At 40.7% G+C, this 17,673-nt stretch overlaps 2 protein-coding genes across 2 annotated transcripts; one reads left to right on the forward strand and one right to left on the reverse strand.

Moving 5' to 3' along the window:
- Positions 1 to 1,078: 1,078 nt before the first annotated feature.
- LOC131324317 (zeatin O-glucosyltransferase-like) lies at positions 1,079 to 4,682 on the reverse strand. Its single transcript, XM_058356246.1, has 3 exons — positions 3,917 to 4,682; positions 2,146 to 2,467; positions 1,079 to 1,605 (listed from the first exon to the last, which is right to left on the reverse strand). The coding sequence occupies exons 1-3, from the start codon at positions 4,596 to 4,598 to the stop codon at positions 1,182 to 1,184; spliced, it is 1,428 nt and encodes a 475-aa protein (XP_058212229.1). The 5' UTR covers positions 4,599 to 4,682; the 3' UTR covers positions 1,079 to 1,181.
- Positions 4,683 to 7,722: 3,040 nt separating this feature from the next.
- On the forward strand, positions 7,723 to 9,483 carry LOC131323727 (uncharacterized). The gene is made up of 4 exons (XM_058355570.1): positions 7,723 to 8,148; positions 8,290 to 8,371; positions 8,468 to 8,736; positions 8,839 to 9,483. Exons 1-4 carry the CDS (start codon positions 7,723 to 7,725, stop codon positions 9,481 to 9,483), a joined length of 1,422 nt encoding a protein of 473 aa, XP_058211553.1.
- Positions 9,484 to 17,673: the final 8,190 nt, after the last annotated feature.

A 17,673-nucleotide genomic window follows, 5' to 3' on the forward strand; every position in this document is an offset into this window, starting at 1 on the left:
AATGCTGAGATACATGCATCTGGGAGCTATCAGTAACGAAGCTGACTCTTTGTGGATTAAATGGGTCCAAACTTTTGTGATTATACATAAAAACTTTTGGAACATGTGTCCGAGTTCTTCATTGACAATGAGAAAACTCTTTAATCTGAGGTCTTGCTATATAAGCCCTTAATTGAATACACTGTGGGCAGTGGAGAGGATACTTTGTTATGGCTTGACATCCACTACTTGATCGAGCCTCTGCTAGACATTGGGGATGCAGTTGTTATGAATATTAATTGGGAGCTCTTACCTTGCAAAACTCTCTTCTATTATCTTAAATAGTGAATGGAAATGGTCTATGGTGAGTGGAAATGGCCTAGGCCAATAAGTGTGACCATCCAAGAGGTTTAAAGGAAATATCCCCGGGTGGGCCTTCATCCTATGGCTACGTTGCAGGGTCAGAATGGTAACAAAGGATAGGGACCCTATTTGTGATATGATGCTCTTTTTCGAGAGGGATTGATTTGGGCGTGCTAATCTTATGAGGAAATATGTGATTGTGAGGATTCCTTTGATATGAAGTTTGTAGAAAATTTTGAATCCAATCAAAAATCTTAGCTAGTAATAATACTGGATTGTTCAGAGTGGCAACAGAGCGGGGCGGGATCGATTCTAACCATCTCCGTCCCAGATCTCTGTATTTTATTAATGAACTTTCATTAAAGAGACTCATACCAAAAGGCCTTGCTCTTGCTAAATTATTGTTTTGTTAGATTTAATTACTTTGAAGCACTCATTACTTATCTCGACAGAATGAGTCTAAAAAGCAAAAATTATGACCAAAAGCGAAAAAAAACAAGTCATTAAAGATGAAAAAAGATTAAAAGACCTGCCTTTTTAACCATAATCTTGTCTGATCATAACTTTTTCAACTATAGTTCATGTTTTTTTACTTTTATAATTCCTCTCATTGAAACGAATGATTACTTGCTCCTAATTTTTTTTTAGGAAAGCTAAACAAGAAATTACAAGATGTAAATAGTACTAAATAAAATACCTGACCAATAATTTAGAAAGAACAAGGATACGTCCATTATTGAACTTCAATAAAAATATATATCATTGACATGCTATGTTGAATGAATACGGCATAAATTTCCTTTAAGAAAATACAATAAGTTCCCTTAGGAATTATTTAGCTACCTAGTTATATGAGTAATGAATGAATCCAACTCCAAGCGAGAAACACCACCTTCCTTCACTGCCTGGTAGGTGGCACGGCTTATCTCCTTAACCTTCCTTCTTATCTCTTCCCCTTCTCTTGATGCCATCAACATCTTTATAACTCCACAAATGTTGGATGAAGTCACTATTTGCTCTCGTTGTTCCCAGGTGGTAACTGCTAGACCAACTTTTAAAATGTCTGTAACCAGAAAGGCATTTCTAGGTTGGTCAGAGTGCATTGGCCAAGCAAGTATCGGCACTCCCACGGTTATACTCTCCAAACACGAGTTCCATCCGCAATGGCTCAAAAACCCACCGGTTGATGGGTGTTGCAAAATGTCCACTTGGGGCGCCCAATCTCTCACCACCATTCCAAATTCCTTCACCCTTTCCACGTAGCTGTTAATGCATCAAAACAAAGAGCCATTAGAAAAGAAAGAAACGTGACTAATAAAGCGCAAAGGACTTAATATAGGAATGTAAATGTATCAGAACAAGAGCCAAAAACTACAGTAGAGGGAGAAAAAAAAAAGTAAAATGGAAAAAATTGCGACAAGAAAATGGAAAAAATAAAACCACTGAAAAGGAAAATTTTGAATTTGGGTATCTTGGGGGGTACGTTGTTTGGAACAATTTTTGGAACTTTAAGTTCAAGCAATGATTTTTGAAACAGAGACTTTTTCACGGCAGCTCCGTGAACAGGGAGTTTATGGAGCGGCGCAATCTCAGCTGTCCATTCGCGCAATCAATGGTTGAGATTCGTTTTCAATTATGACCGGTCACAATTAACTTTTTCCCGAAAAAGTTTCATTAAACTCTAGACCGTTCAAAACACTTTTGGATGACAGTAATTCACTTCTGTAAACTTTCTTGACGGAAACTTCCGTAAAGAAGTTTTTCTCTTTTTGAAACTTTAAATTCTAATGCTAGTATATATACCCTTCTGGGAGTGGAGATCGCTCCACGTCTTCGACAAAAATGTCTCCTTTATCTGCATCTCGCAAAATCCAAAGGAATTTGTGTTTGCTCTGCTCCAACCCAAGTGCAAGCTCTTTGATCTGTTCATCCGCCATTGAAGTAGTTGTTCCAAATGAGACGTATAGCACAGATTTTGGGGCTTGTTGGTCAAGCCACTCCAAACACCTGTGTTGGCTTTTTGACTTTGTTTTGTCACCTTTTGTGTCTGAATTCAATGGCCCAATTGCCCACAGTTTCTTGTTTCTACTGCTCATTTCCTTTTCCAGCAAATCTAGGTAAGTACCTGTTGCAAATTGTAACACAAGCAAACTTTAACATAAACGGATTTATGCTATATTTCAAGATTGCGACTTGGTATGAAGTTGAAATTCTTTTTTTATAATTGAATGTCAGGTCAACTTGCACAAATATCGACTAATTTCGAGATCTGGCTATTGGACAAACACTCCAGTACCCTTAGATTTTGCAAGTTGGATACTGTTGGGATCAGAGGTCACTCACGCACAGAACTCAAGCACGAATTTTAGAGGAAAGCTCCATTTCTCAGTATATATTCTCAAACATATACAAAACATGAAGAATCTCACCGAGAGAGCCACAACCGGCTCTCCCACACTCAGCCTCACCCCTCAAGCTCAGATCTCAGCTCCACACACTCCCTCTCAGCCCTCAATACACTTATGTAGGCAGGGAGAAAAGAAAACAAATGAGCATTTAGGCTCCGTTCCGGAAAAAAAATAAAGGCCTTTATTTTTAAAAAAAGCAATTTCAAGCTCAAATATTATGAATTTATTGAAATTTAAAAATATACAATATGGATCTTTTTTGGAAGATCTCATTGAGATCTTCTACACGATGCAAAAAAAATTTAAAAATTATTTTTCATTTTCTTTATTTTTGAATTTGAAAATGTGAAATAAGTTGCTTATTTTTTAAGAAGGTTTCTGGAACGGGGCCTTAATGCTCTGTCACGCTTGAGATTTCTCAGGATTTCGGCACGGAGGCGGGGGGTTGCTGCCCCCTGCGTGCTGCTGTCCCGGGTTTCCGGGCCTACTCTGGTCTCGCTCCGATGATCGGAAACGTTCACTTTGTAGAGCTCGTCGAGTAGAATAACTAAGCAAAAAATCAGCTTAATTGGATATCATTAAGTACCTGATTGGAGCCCATATAACTCTCGGTCCATGGGTTACAGTGGATTTGATCCAGTATTTCGGATCCATTCTTTTTAAGATAAAAAGGTTCCGATCAGGTACTTAATGATATCCAATTAAGCTGATTTTTTATATAATTATTCTACTCAAGGAGCTCTACAAAGTGAATGTTTCCAATCATCGGAGCGAGACCGGAGTGCGCCCGAAAATCCGGGACAACAGCACACTGCTGCCCCCAAGGGGGCAGCCCCCCCCCGCCTCCTGCACGGCATGAAGTCTACAAAGGCTGCCCAGCCTTGACTTGAATCACCCACTTGGGTGAAATCCAACAGATACATCTCTTCAATGATGTTTAAAATCAGTATTACTTCGCTGTACTCTGGACTACTCAAGTTAATTAGTAAAATGCTATTTTTTGTATCAAATTAAAAATGGATTTTGATTTTCGCGCTCTACTTTTTACTGATGACACTTCAATTTGTTTATAAAGTTACAAGTAACTTTACGTGTTAAAAGTGAAGCGAGAAAATCAGTTTTCTTTAAAAATATATCTACTGCAACTATGATTATTCAAACAATACCTTCAATTGATCTGCATGAGTTGAATATGGTTCCAGCGGCTACCGACTGAAAATCAGCTTGAAGAGCGAAAAGCTTTTGGATCTCCGGAGTTTTATTTCCTTGGATAGTTGATAGCCCTCTCAGTTTGTCAAGTGATTGGAAAGATTTATTATCCTTCAATAATCTGAAAGACATATTGAAAGCAGAAACAGGGCTAAAGATATAGGACTCTGCATTAGGAATGGTGGCTATGTCCTGAACCACATAAGCCATGAGGAAGTCGCGGATAACAACGACCCGTGTGGCGGTGTTGGAGATCTCACGGAGGAGATCCGCCACAGGGTCGCGAAGCTGTATGGAAGCATCAAAGGAAGGCTGCAGATGTGAAGGAAATTTGGAGGAGGAATTCGGGTTCGGAGGAGGGGAGAGGAAAGGAGGGGTGGGGAATTCGTGGAAGTGGATATTGGGATTTTGGAGGTGGGTTTCGGAACTGAATCGGAGTTTGACCTGGCGGAGGTGGGTGGCGGTGGTGGCGTAGTGGACGGGGATGTTGTAGGAGGAGGAGATGAGGCAGGAGAGTTGGAGGAGTTGGTTGAGATGGCTGTGGCATGGGAATGGCACCACTATCACTTCCACTTGAGCATTTTTGGGGCTGGAGCTCATGCCGTGGCTTGGATCTAATTGGATATTACCAACATCCATGGATGATGGTGGGTAATTTCCTTGGCACTGCTGTTATTTTGAAATAGAAATAGAGAAGTCCTTTTGACCTTTTCAGCTCGATGACTATTTTATACTCCCACTGTCTTTGTCCGGTCCCAAAACAAGAATGTAAAAATAAAATAATTTTTGCAAGAAAATTTTATATTTTTTTCAACAACTTACTAGATATCGATAAGTTCTTTTAATTTATGAAAAAAGTTTGAATTTTTTCTTGAAAAAAATGTATTATTTTTTAGTCATCATTTTACGAACTGAACAAACATTTTGGAACGGAGGTAGTCACATTTTATCTTCCTTCCCAAGAAAGAAGCGACCCATAATTGTCCACAATCATGGGGCGGCTTCACCATTATTTTAGGAGGTTCAAGGATTCAAGCATACCTTCTGGGTTCAACAAAATACTCAATTAGTTCCTTATACAGTTATACGTATTTTAATTATGTAAAGGTATGTGAAAATGGTAGAGCTCTCCTTTTTGAGATTGACAGACAATTTAGAACGATAAAAAGTCAAGACAAACAAAATCGGACTGGAGGCTGAGTATCACAATCAGGGTGATGGTCATTGCCTAAGTTGCCAATTAAGAATTGCAATAAAGGTCTACCAGACAATGGCAAGATAATTGTGGTGGAGGGAATTTTCCAGTAATGCAAGATAATAGCGCCGCTACAAAAGGCATTTTCCAAATCAATTTCCAGATGACGACACAACAGTTTTTGACCCTACTATTGTTGTGCGACACACCAAACGGGAGATTTTTGTCCGAAGCGGCAAAAAAGTGGCAAAGCCACCCATACTCTTTATAGTAAAGGTTACTAATTAGTAATTACATAGCCACATGAGCTGGATTTTTTCGGCCTTAGATTGGAATGCTTTGTTTGTGACTTGTGGATAATATCTTTAAGTAGTGTTCATGTTTAATTGGATTTCAATCAAACTTTATAAATTCAAGCTTTGTCTAATTAATTTCTTTTCTCAAAAGTAAAATGAGAAGGGCAATGGAGCAACCGGTGAAATATGTAGTGAATATATGGTTCTCTCTCAAGTGGAACGCTCAACTTCTAAGGCTCTTCCAAATTTTACCCATCTAACATAGCGGAATTGATAAGAAACTAAATGCGTACTAATATGAATAAAATAATAAACTTGAATCCATGAAAATGAGAGAAAACCCAGAAGTTATATTGATAAGTGATAAGTGCTGAAAAGCACCCATTTAATCCTTCTAATTTATGTCTTGTTAAGTCCGTTTATATTGTTATTTGGAGATTAGTGATGCATTTCTTGTGTTTGTAGATATTTGGAGGCTTGACATTTTAATGAGTTAAAGTGCAAACTTTAATAAGTTTAGGGGCCTGCTTGTAGCATGTGCTAAGCTCTGAGGACCTGGAATGCATTAACTCCATTATTATTGGCAAGAATCGTGACTCGTGAGCGGGGGCCAGAGGAAAAATAAGGGTTTTGTTTTCTCTGGCAACTAATTAATCGAAGAGGGAGAGTTTGACTAGGAGAAGAATTTTCTCTTTACAAAAAGCGGTGGGCGGCAGCATTATAAAAGAAAAAAAAGAGGGTTTCATTATTGGGGACTTCAGGAATAACAGCGAACGAAGGACGGAACAGTGTTGCGAACAAGAGACCATTCGGCTGCGGAAAAAGCTGCGCACGTTTCCATGGCCGGCTAAATCCTTTGTCTAGGGGAAAATGAAACTTCGCACCAAGTAACTCTATTTTATGTATGGGTTTTAGGTTTATTATTCGGATCGATTGTATAACTAAGAACCCTTTCCATTTCAATTGAATGGAATGATTTTGATGGTTTTAATCTATTGAATATTTGTATGCATGCTTTCAAATACGAGTTATACAATGATTTTCATTGCTTGTGGTTGGAGTTCTGAGATAGATTATACTCGTAAGACGGGTCGTGCCGTTAGGTGGCTAGACCGTACTTCTGAGACGGTCCGTGCTATGGGATAATTTATGCCTTTTAACAACCCAATATATTTTCTAGATAATTATTGCTAGGGTTTGCATGTCCTAATAATAATCCCTTCTGATTCGAATAATTAATCTCACCTATGCACGTTGGAGTTACAAGGTCGAGGTGGATTCGAACCCTAGATTTTTCTCTCCAAATCGTTACAAACTTTCCATTTAATTATTTCTCTTAATTTAATAAATTCTCCAAATTCAAACAATCAAACTTCTTTGCTCGAATTAATCTAAAAATTAATTGAATTTGTCGTAACTCAGCCATATGTAATGTCTCCGTCGGAACGATACTCGGTCTTGACCACTATTCTACGGAGTAGTAGTTAACTCCAAATTTTTATAAATTTATTTTTGACACGGAACAGCGCGGTCAAACTTTGGCGCCGTTGCCGGGGACAGTTTGCATGGTTGTGTTAATTTAATTAGTTTTTAGTTTAGTTCATTGGTATTTATTTTTATTTTGTTTGTTAGTTTTGGTAGTCTTAGCTACAGGTTACGAGGCGACAAAATGAGCAAAGATCACTGTGAAGAAGCGGTGCCGTGATATAAAGCGATTTCGTTGACCCACTGAGTTTGTTCTTATTTTTGGCAAATTAGTGTCTATGTCCGGAGTACCCCATTTTTACAATCAAGGGGTATTGAACTTGCATGCTTGGTCGTCGGTTACAGGAACCTGAACTCGTACCTTTTAATTTTGACTTGGAAAAGAGACGTAGGGGTAATAGAAAGACCGACTTAGTCACAATGGTAGATGATGATCCTAATAGAGAGAGGAGGGTTGTGATACCTAACCCCCTCCCCCCTCCCTCTCAACTCACACTTCACCCCCACGGCTTACACTACACCATCATGTGTACAATTACCCACCATCACGGCTAACAACTATGAGATTAAACCCGGTACACTCCAAATGCTCCCTAAGTTTCAAGGGCAAGCTCAAGAGGATCCATATCAACACATCACTGAATTTGAAGCCCTCAGTTCCACGCTTTTAATTCATAATTTTCCGATGGATGCATTGAGATTGCTTTTGTTTCAATTCACTTTGATAGGGAACGTCAAACATTGGCTTAGTACTTTGCCAACTAATTCTATAACATCTTGGGCGCAAATGAGTGCGGCATTCCTTAAGAAATTCTTCCCCATAGGAAAAACACTCAAACTTCGGCAAGAGATTACCACTTTCCAACAAGCTGAGAATGAACAGTTCTATAAGGCTTGGAAGAGATATGGGGATTTAATTCGTAAGTGTCCGCACCATGACATACCAAAGTGGCAATTAGTACAAAGTTTTTATTCTGGGCTGCTTCTGCCACATCGTGTGATGGTTGATGCCTCATGTGGAGGCTCTGTGATGGTTAAGAGTGAAGAGGAAGCTTGGCAATTGTTCGAAACTATGAGCGAAGGGTCCCTACAAAATGTTTCTTTTGAGAGGAGAGGTGAGTCAGTCACTACTGGCTCTGATAAGCCACAAGGTATGTATGAGATCAAACCATCTCATGACCTCAATTCCAAAGTCGAAATATTGACTGAAAAGGTTGAAAAGCTTCTTTGTATGGGACCGGCCACCTCATAGCCTCCACTTTCTCAGGAGGCATGTTCTTTATGTGCTAGTCCGGCCCATTTCATCACTGATTGTCTTGTGGCCCCACAATTCCCTATTTTTGTGGAGGAGCAGGTTAATGCTGCACAAGGGTACGCTAATGCACGAGGTTTCTCTCAACTGGGCAATGATCCGTATTCTAGTACTTACAACGCGGGTTGGGCCAAACCTCCTAATTTCTCGTGAAGATCGCAAGAGCAGGGTAGTTCTTTTGCCCAATAGCCTAGGCCTTTTAATACTCCATTTAATCCAGCTGCATATCGCTCACAAAACCGCCAAGCACCCACCCAATCCTCGCGGGATCCATCCTTCGAGGACAAGGTGCTGCAAGCGCTTAACCGTTTCAATGATACCCAACAACAAGTGCGTTCTAATACCTGGTCCATCTTGCGGCTCGAGACCCAAGTGGGTCAAATAGCCAATGCACTTAATCGTAGGGAAGAAGGTAGGTTGCCCAGTCAGCCTATTCAACCCCCTGGAGGACAGTTTGTGGTTCATGACCCACCTCTTGCTGATGCTAAGGTAATCATGACTTTGCGCAATAAGAGAGAGGTCGAAACCTGACCAAAGAAAGCAAAATCGAATGAGCATTTGGCTCCCTCCGACCCTGATGACTTTGGGGAGGAGAGTTCACAGAGTAAAGAGGGAACCCCTCCAGTCACACCTACATCACCCACTTCTGTGTCAGCGGACTCTAAGGTACCACCTTATGTGCCTAAAGCCCCGTTCCCATCATGTTTGAATGCACCATCTCCCTTTCCTAAAAGGGAAGTATCTATGGAGGATACCCTTGAGGTATTCAAGCAAGTGATAATTAACATCCCACTCCTAGATGCCATCAAACAAGTCCCAACTTATGCGAAATTTCTAAAGGACCTCTGCACTCAAAAGAGGAAAAACCGAACCAATGTGTCAAAAAAGGTCCTTCTCACCGAACAAGTGAGCTCTGTTTTTCAATCGGATGCTCCCCTTAAGATGCAAGATCCTGGTACCCTGACTATTAATATAGTCATTAGGAGGCATGCCATAGAGCGAGCACTTTTAGACTTAGGGGCTAGTGTCAACTTGATTCGGTACTCGGTGTACGAACAATTGGGGCTTGGGGAGTTGAAGCCCACGTCAGTTACCTTGCAATTAGCTGATAGATCCATTAAGGTGCTATGTGGAGTAGTTGAGGACGTTCTTCTCAAGGTTAATGATTTTTACTTTCCAGCTTATTTTATAGTCATTGACACAGAACCGGTGCAACCCTCAAAAAGCAGACTCTGATTATTCTTGGTTGTCCCTTCTTGGCGACCACAAATGCGAATATTCATGTGAGGAGTGGAGAGATGGAGGTGACCTTTGGGAACATGACCCTTAAGCTTAATGTTTACAAGGCCGCGAAACACCCTCCAATGGAGGAAGACTGCTTCACAGTCGATGTCGTGGAGGACTTGGTGGAGGAGGCATTGCCTTATATTTTGACAGATGACCCATTGGCCACATGTTTGGCACACTTTGGGTATGAGGAGTATGATATCAATCAGTCCATCGAGGAAGTGAATTTGTTACTTAATAATTCACCTCCAAAATGGACAGTGCAGTTGAACCTCTACCCGCACTTTTCGACGAGACCGCCCCTCCGTCTATTGAGGCTCCACCGAAACTTGAGTTGAAGCCACTTCCGGCTAATCTCAAGTACGTGTTTCTATGTACCAACGACACCCTTCCAGTTATTATTGCCTCCGACCTTTCTGTCACTCAGGAGGGTCAATTGGTTGAGAGGCTTAAGCAGTATAAGAGTGCGATAGGGTGGTCCGTGGCAGATTTGAAGGGTATTGATCCCTCCGTGTGCATGCATTGCATCAATTGCGAAGAGAATGCCAAACCATCACGTGAGATGCAATGAAGGTTGAACCCGAATATGAAGGAGGTGGTAATGAAGGAGGTTGTGAAACTTTTGGATGCGAGTATCATATACCCCATCGCGGATAGTAAGTGGGTGAGTCCCACTCAGGTGGTGCCCAAAAAGTCGGGCATAACTGTGGTCGAGAACGAGAGAGGTGAGCTTGTCCCGACACGTGTCACCACGGGGTGGCGTGTGTGCATTGACTACCGTAAGCTCAATTCCATGACTAGGAAAGATCACTTCCCATTGCCTTTCGTTGACCAAATCTTAGAGCGGTTAGCAGGCAAAAGCTATTACTGTTTTCTTGATGGCTATTCTGGATACAATCAAGTGCCTGTCGACCCAGCTGACAAAGAGAAAACTACCTTTACTTGCCCTTTTGGTACTTTCGCTTACCGATGTATGCCATTTGGTTTGTGCAATGAACCTGCTACTTTTCAGCGGTGCATGATGTCTATTTTTTCTGACATGGTGGAGGAGTTTCTCGAGGTCTTTATGGATGACTTTTCGGTCTTTGGGACCTCATTTGATGATTGTCTCTGCAACTTGAGCAAGGTGCTTGAGCGATGTATTAAGAAAAATTTAGTGCTAAGTTGGGAGAAGAGCCATTTTATGGTTCAAGAGGGGATAGTGTTGGGACATGTGGTGTCTACAAGGGGGATTGAGGTGGATAAAGCCAAAGTTGACTTAATTTCGCGACTCCATCCCCCATCTTCTGTTAAGCAGATTAGGTCCTTTTTAGGGCACGCGGGCTTTTACCGTCGCTTTATTCATGATTTTAGCAAGATTGCTAAACCCTTGTGCGATCTCCTCTCCAAGGATGTGCCATTTGTGTTTGACGAGGCATGCATGAAGGCCTTTGTCAAGTTGAGAGATGCCCTGTCCTCCGCACCTATTGTGCAGTCACCCGATTGGAAATTACCTTTCGAAATCATGTGTGATGCGTCCAACTATGCAGTTGGCGCTGTCCTTGGCCAACGGGTTGACAAAGTTTCCCATGCGATTTACTATGTGAGTAAAATCCTCTTCGATGCTCAATTGAATTACACCACTACAGAGAAGGAGTTGCTCGCCGTTGTTTTTGCGTTAGACAAGTTTAGGTCGTACCTCCTCGGGTCTAAGGTTGTTGTGTATTTTGATCATGCTGCATTGCGTCACTTGCTTTCTAAGAAAGATGTGAAACCTAGACTCATTAGATGGATTCTGTTGCTACAAGAGTTTGATTTTGAAATTCGGGATAAGAAAGATTCCGAAAATTCTGTGGCTGACCACTTGTCGAGGATCCTTGTTGACTCCTCATGTGACAGCGTGCCTCTCCATGACTCATTCCTCGATGAGCAATTGTTTGAGGTGTCGCAAGTTCGGCCTCCGTGGTATGCTGTTATTGTTTATTACCTAGCCATTGGTGAGATTCCGTCGCATTGGTCCCGTCTTGATAAGGACCGATTCTTTTCTCAGATTGGGCATTATTTGTGGGAGGATCTGATACTTTTTAAGTATTGCGCAGATCAAGTGATTCGGCGCTGTGTCCCCGAGTGTGAGTATCATAATATTTTGACCTTTTGTCATACTCTTGAATGTGGGGGACACTTTAGTGGGAAGAGAACGGCGGCAAAAGTGTTGCAGAGTGGCTTCTATTGGCCAACTCTTTTTTTTAAGATGCCCACGAGTTTTGTAAGACGTGTCTTCAGTGCCAGCGTGCCGGAAACATGTCCCGTCGAGACATGATGCCATTGAACTCCATTCTAGTGGTGGAGTTATTTGATGTGTGGGGCATAGACTTCATGGGACCGTTCCATAATTCTTTTGGGAATGAGTATATTCTTGTAGCAGTAGATTATGTGTCTAAGTGGGTGGAAGCGGTGGCCACGAAAACCAATGATCATAAAGTTGTGCTCCAATTCCTTAAGAGCAACATTTTTAGTCGTTTCGGCTGTTCGAGAGCGATCATAAGTGATAAGGGTACCCATTTTGTTAATAAGCATTTTGCGGCACTAGTGCATAAGTATTCTACTACACACAAGATGGCGACACCTTACCATCCACAAACTAGTGGCCAAGTTGAGGTTTCAAATAGGGAGATAAAGAAAATTCTTGCTAGAACGGTTAGGACTGACCGCAAAGATTGGTCAACACTACTAGACGATGCATTGTGGGCTTATCGGACTGCCTATAAAACCCCTATTGGCATGTCCCCTTACCGGTTGGTTTTTGGTAAGGTGTGCCACTTACCCGTAGTGTTGGAGCATAGGGCGTTGTGGGCAATTAAAAAGTTTAATTTTGATATGATCGTTACCGGGTCTCATCGTCGTCTCCAATTGAGTGAGCTTGAGGAAGTGCATGATGATGCTTATGAGAGTGCGCGTATTTACAAGGATAGAACTAAAGCTTTTCATGATAAACATATTGTTCGGAAATCCTTTGAGCCTAACCAAAAGGTGTGGCTTTTTAATTCTCGTTTGCGTCTCTTTTCGGGTAAGTTGAAATCAAGATGGGATGGGCCCTTCATAATTCACAAAGTTTTTCCCCACGGGGCGGTTGAAATTAAAGATTCACAGGATGGTAAAGTTTCTAAGGATAACGGTCAACGTTTAAAACCATATGTGGAAGGTATTTATAATGAGGAGGTGATTGAGGAAGTCAACTTAGTTGATCCGGTTTATCCAAATAATTGAGTTTTAAATGAAGTCTAGGAGACTTTAAATCCATGGAGGGTGAGATACCTCCAATGTTCGCCGTGCTCAAACGGTTTCCAACGGTGTGGTATAGCTACCTTGTCAAAGCTATGTATGTAGTACTTAGGAGATTTGCTTTGGCGGCAGGCACGTAGTTAGCAGTGAGAAATCTGTCTGAACCATCCGACTTTAGTGTCCAACTTGGCGGAGATTGCTTCATAAGCCGAGTGGTGAGTAAGGAATCTGGCAGCCCCAAAGGGAGTGACAGCCTATTAGATGATGGCACCACTTCTCAAGATATCATTGAATCCTACGTATATTGCTCTTCCAACAAGTAAGGAACCACAGTCTTTGGCAAGGGAGAAAAGTAGTACCCATGTCTTTCGCGTGAAGAAAGTGGTGGATTTTTTATTTATTTATTAATTATTGTTTATGTTTTTATGCAATCTCATGAGTTTTCTTTTCTTTTTGCTTAATTTTTGTTTTGTCAGTTAGTTTTGTTAATTATTTTCGTATCTTGCTTTGGTGGAGACTAACGCATTGCAGGTTGTTTTGTTCAAGTTGGGGGACCTCTTGGCCGCCATACTCTTTTCTGCTTAGTTCTTCACTTGAGGTGATATCTCTCATCCCTCTTTCTTTCCATTGTCTTATTTCTTTTAGTGTCTTTGCCATCACTGAGGGCAGTGACTAGTTTAAGTTGGGGGGCGGAAAATATTTCGGGTGCTTTCTTTAGTAGTTTGTTTAGAGTCTTAAGTCTTAAAAAAAAGAAAAAGAAACAAATTGAGAATATTGAAAATTAAAAAAAAAATGGGAGCATTTTTGCATGAGATTGTTGTGTGTTGTGCTCTCTTGTTGATTACTTGAGTATAAGCATTCTGCTATCATTTCGATATCTCTTTGGCAGAGTAGATTCAATCATAGTTGTGAATCTCGTTCCGTACCGGCCGGTATCGGCTGGTACGTTTCGGATTTGTAAGATTCCGGTACCACCAGCCCCCAATACCGTTCCGGTCTAAATACCGGGCCTTACCGGCCGGTACTGGAAATCTCGGAAAATACCGGACGAGATGTGGTTTCCGCTAGTTTCGGCCGAAATTTTGCAGGCTGTTTTCCGGGAGGGTCAGGGGGGAAAAAAAACTGAAAAAAAGGAAAAAAAAAAAACCCAACGGCAGGGGAAAAAAGGAAAAAAAAAAAAAAAAACCCAACGGTAGGGGAAAAAAAGGGAAAAGGGAAAAAAAATTTAGCAAAACGTGGGCTTATCTATAGTATGTGCGTGAGGCTCAAAATCCCGGATTTGCACCCCCCCCCCTACGCGCACCCGGTTAATTGGTTTCCAAATCAGTTTTTCCAAATTGCATTCGGCCATGGTCTATTTTCCCGAGCGCGCGAGACCTCTCCTTGGGTTTTCATTCACAAGCTCACTAGTGTGCAAAGTCATTTAAAATGGAAAAGAGTTTTGTAACTAAGCAATGTGGGACAAAAAGGCAAACACAATGTTTTATGACTTCACACCAAAATCCCAACAACAACAATTTATTTATTATGATCGTGAATCAGTAACAACGTCTTATGACAAGTATTATTGTTAATAGATTTTTTTTACGCGATTTATACACTTGCAATGTTTGATTTTGGACTCCAAATGATGAATTTTGTTGTCTTAATATAGATATTTTATGATGAATTTCATGGTATGGGGGATTTTTTTGAATTATAATTATATATAATTATTATATATATTGTAGTTGCGGTAAATCCGAAACGGTACCCGGTACTTGACCGGTACCGGTACGTACCGTACCAGTAGGAAAACCGGTACCCTGTCCGAAACGGTATTCAGAACTATGGTTTCAATTTGCTAGACTGCTGGCACTTTTGTTTTAGCATTTTTGCACATTGCATGTCGGGTCTTGATTGCTTGTGAGCTGTGATTTGACTGTTCTTAAAGGTTATGATTAGTGGAGACTTATGCCCGAGTGAGCTTTCGTGCCTTAAGCTTTTTGTTGGAGTGGTGTCGAATAAACTCTTTATTTGTCATGGAAAGAAACACATTTGTTGTCAATCTCATTATCTTTGGTTGCCGAGTGTTGGAACTTGAAGGCATAACAATATCTCTAGGTTTTGGTTTGTCACATTGATGTTACACCCTTGGGAGAGGATTATAGGCACTTTCATGATATTTGGGCTAATTCGTTCTTTTGTGTTCACATTTATCCCTTGCGAGCCACATTGAGCCTTACAGATTTTAGCATTTTCTTGGTTAGCTCCACCTTCCATATTGTGTTTGGAGAAAGGCAAGAATGTAAAGGTTAATTTTTGGGTAGATTATTGAATTTTGCAGAGTTTTGGTGGTGTCCCTTAAAAAAGAAACACAAAAGAGAGAGAGAGAGAGAGCAAAAGGGGCACCGATAAGTTGAAAAAAGAGGAATGGTTGCTTTGTAATTGAAAGATGTTGAAGGGTTAGAAGGAGAGATAAGGTGGAGTTGAATTAAAGTTAGCGGGGTACACATCGCATATTTGCCCCATTTAGTTGAAATACTCGTCTATTCTCTCACACTTGAATCTATTTTTACCCTAGCCTTGATACATTATCTCATCCCTAATGCTGTAACCTTGAATAAAGTCATATTTGCTCTTAGGGGTGTTGGGCTGAGCTTTGATTGGTGGAGAGTTCCAACGCTTGGCATTTTGTTCATGAGATTGTGTGTCCACTATATAAAGCGTTCTTTTCGTGTCATAGTGTGCGGAGTACTTTGCTTTCCATTTTCATAACCTCCAAACCGCGCACTCGAGAGTTCATAATGCACCTTGTTTCGAGTGATTTCATTTGTGAGTGCATGACACGGTGAGAATTGAAGTCGAAGCTCGGTCCGGAGAGAGCAGTTGGTTATTGTTCATATGTGCTCGAGGCCTGTACTCACACATGCTAAGCTTAAGTGCCATAGTTTATTTCTTGAATTGTTAGCACTCGGAACTATGTTTGCCTTGCTATATCTTTGTGGTAGCTTTATGTCCTCTGCTTGATATGTCGATGAGTTGCATGACAGGTTGTGTTTTTTGTGTTGAAAGGTTCCCCGTGTTTGTCGGTGTTCACTGCTGATAACCCTTGCACTTTTAGGAGACTTCACTCGTCCTACCGGGGCCGCCTGAGGGTTTAAAAGAACTATCGATTTTAATTCTATTTCATTAGTTGCTTTTATTCTTTGCTTTGCTCGAAGACTAGCAAAGTGTAAGTTAGGGGGTGTGATAAGTGCTAAAAAGCACCCATTTAATCCTTCTAATTTATGCCTTGTTAAGTCGGTTTATATTGTTATTTGAAGATTAGTGATGTATTTTTTGTGTTTGTAGATATTTGGAGGCTTGACATTTTAATGAGTTAAAGTGCAAACTTTAATAAGTTTAGGGGCCTGCTTGTAGCATGTGCTAAGCTCTGAGGACCTGGAGGGCATTAACTCCATTATTATTGGCAAGAATCATGACTCGTGAGCGGCGGCCAGAGGAAAAATAAGGGTTTTGTTTTCTCTGGCAACTAATTAATCAAAGATGGAGAGTTTGACTAGGAGAAGAATTTTCCATTTACAAGAAGTGGTGGGCGGCAGCATTATAAAAGAAAAAAAAGAGGGTTTCGTTATTGGGGACTTCGGGAATAACAGCGAACGAAGGACGGAATAGTGCTACGAACAAGAGACCATTCGGCTGCGAAAAAAGCTGTGCACGTTTCCATGGCCGGCTAAATCCCTTGTCTAGGAGAAGATGAAACTTCGCACCAAGTAACTCTATTTTATGTATGGGTTTTAGGTTTATTATTCGGATCGATTGTATAACTAAGAACCCTTTCCGTTTCAATTGAATGGAATGATTTTGATGGTTTTAATCTATTGAGTATTTGTATGCATGCTTTCAAATACGAGTTACACAATGATTTTCATTGATTGTGGTTGGAATTTTGAGATAGATTATACTCGTAAGACGGACCGTGCCGTTAGGCGGCTAGACCGTACTTCTGAGACGGTCCGTGCTATAGGATAATTTATGCCTTTTAACAACCCAATATATTTTCTAGATGATTATTGCTAGGGTTTGCATGTCCTAATAATAATCCCTTCTGATTTGAATAATTAATCTCACCTATGCATGTTGGAGTTATGAGGTCGAGGAGGATTCGAACCCTAGATTTTTCTCTCCAATCGTTACAAACTTTCCATTCAATTATTTCTCTTAATTTAGTAAATTCTCCAAATTCAAACAACCAAACTTCTTTGCCTGAATTAATCTAAAAATTAATTGAATTTGTCGTAGCTCAGCCATATATAATGTCTCCGTCAGAACGATACTCGGTCTTGACCACTATTCTACGGAGTAGTAGTTAACTCCAAGTTTTTATAAATTTATTTTTGACACGGAACGACGCGGTCAAACTTTGGTGTAACCCCGAAACCCCAAAAATAAAGCCGAAAAATATATAATCCTGAAAATTGGGGAAAATACCAAAATTGCAAACGGGAAAGAAAAACAGGACTTTCCAAAAAAAAGAATCAACTAAAAAGAAATTACCGACCGACTAAGAGTTATTAAAGTTCTAAAACTTTCCTAAAACGGCAAAAATATCAAATTGAAGGCCTCAACGGATGAATTAGGCCGAAATCCACCATCAATCACGACTTGTGGTTGTGAGTATTGACCGCAGTGCAATTTTAAGTTAGCCCACCAAGTTTGGGCCCGATCCGAGCTCGTCCAAATTTTGTCAAATTGGGTAATTTGCAATTAAGCATCATTTGGACTTCCAAGGCTTCGACCGGTCTAATAGATCGTGAAATTGGACATCCACGTGTTCTACATCACCATCAACGATATCATCCTGAATGATCTTTGTCTAGTGTTTCTAATTCTGTT

This window comes from Rhododendron vialii, chromosome 4a (assembly GCF_030253575.1).
Source record: "Rhododendron vialii isolate Sample 1 chromosome 4a, ASM3025357v1".
In the NCBI taxonomy this organism is placed as follows: Eukaryota; Viridiplantae; Streptophyta; class Magnoliopsida; order Ericales; family Ericaceae; genus Rhododendron; species Rhododendron vialii.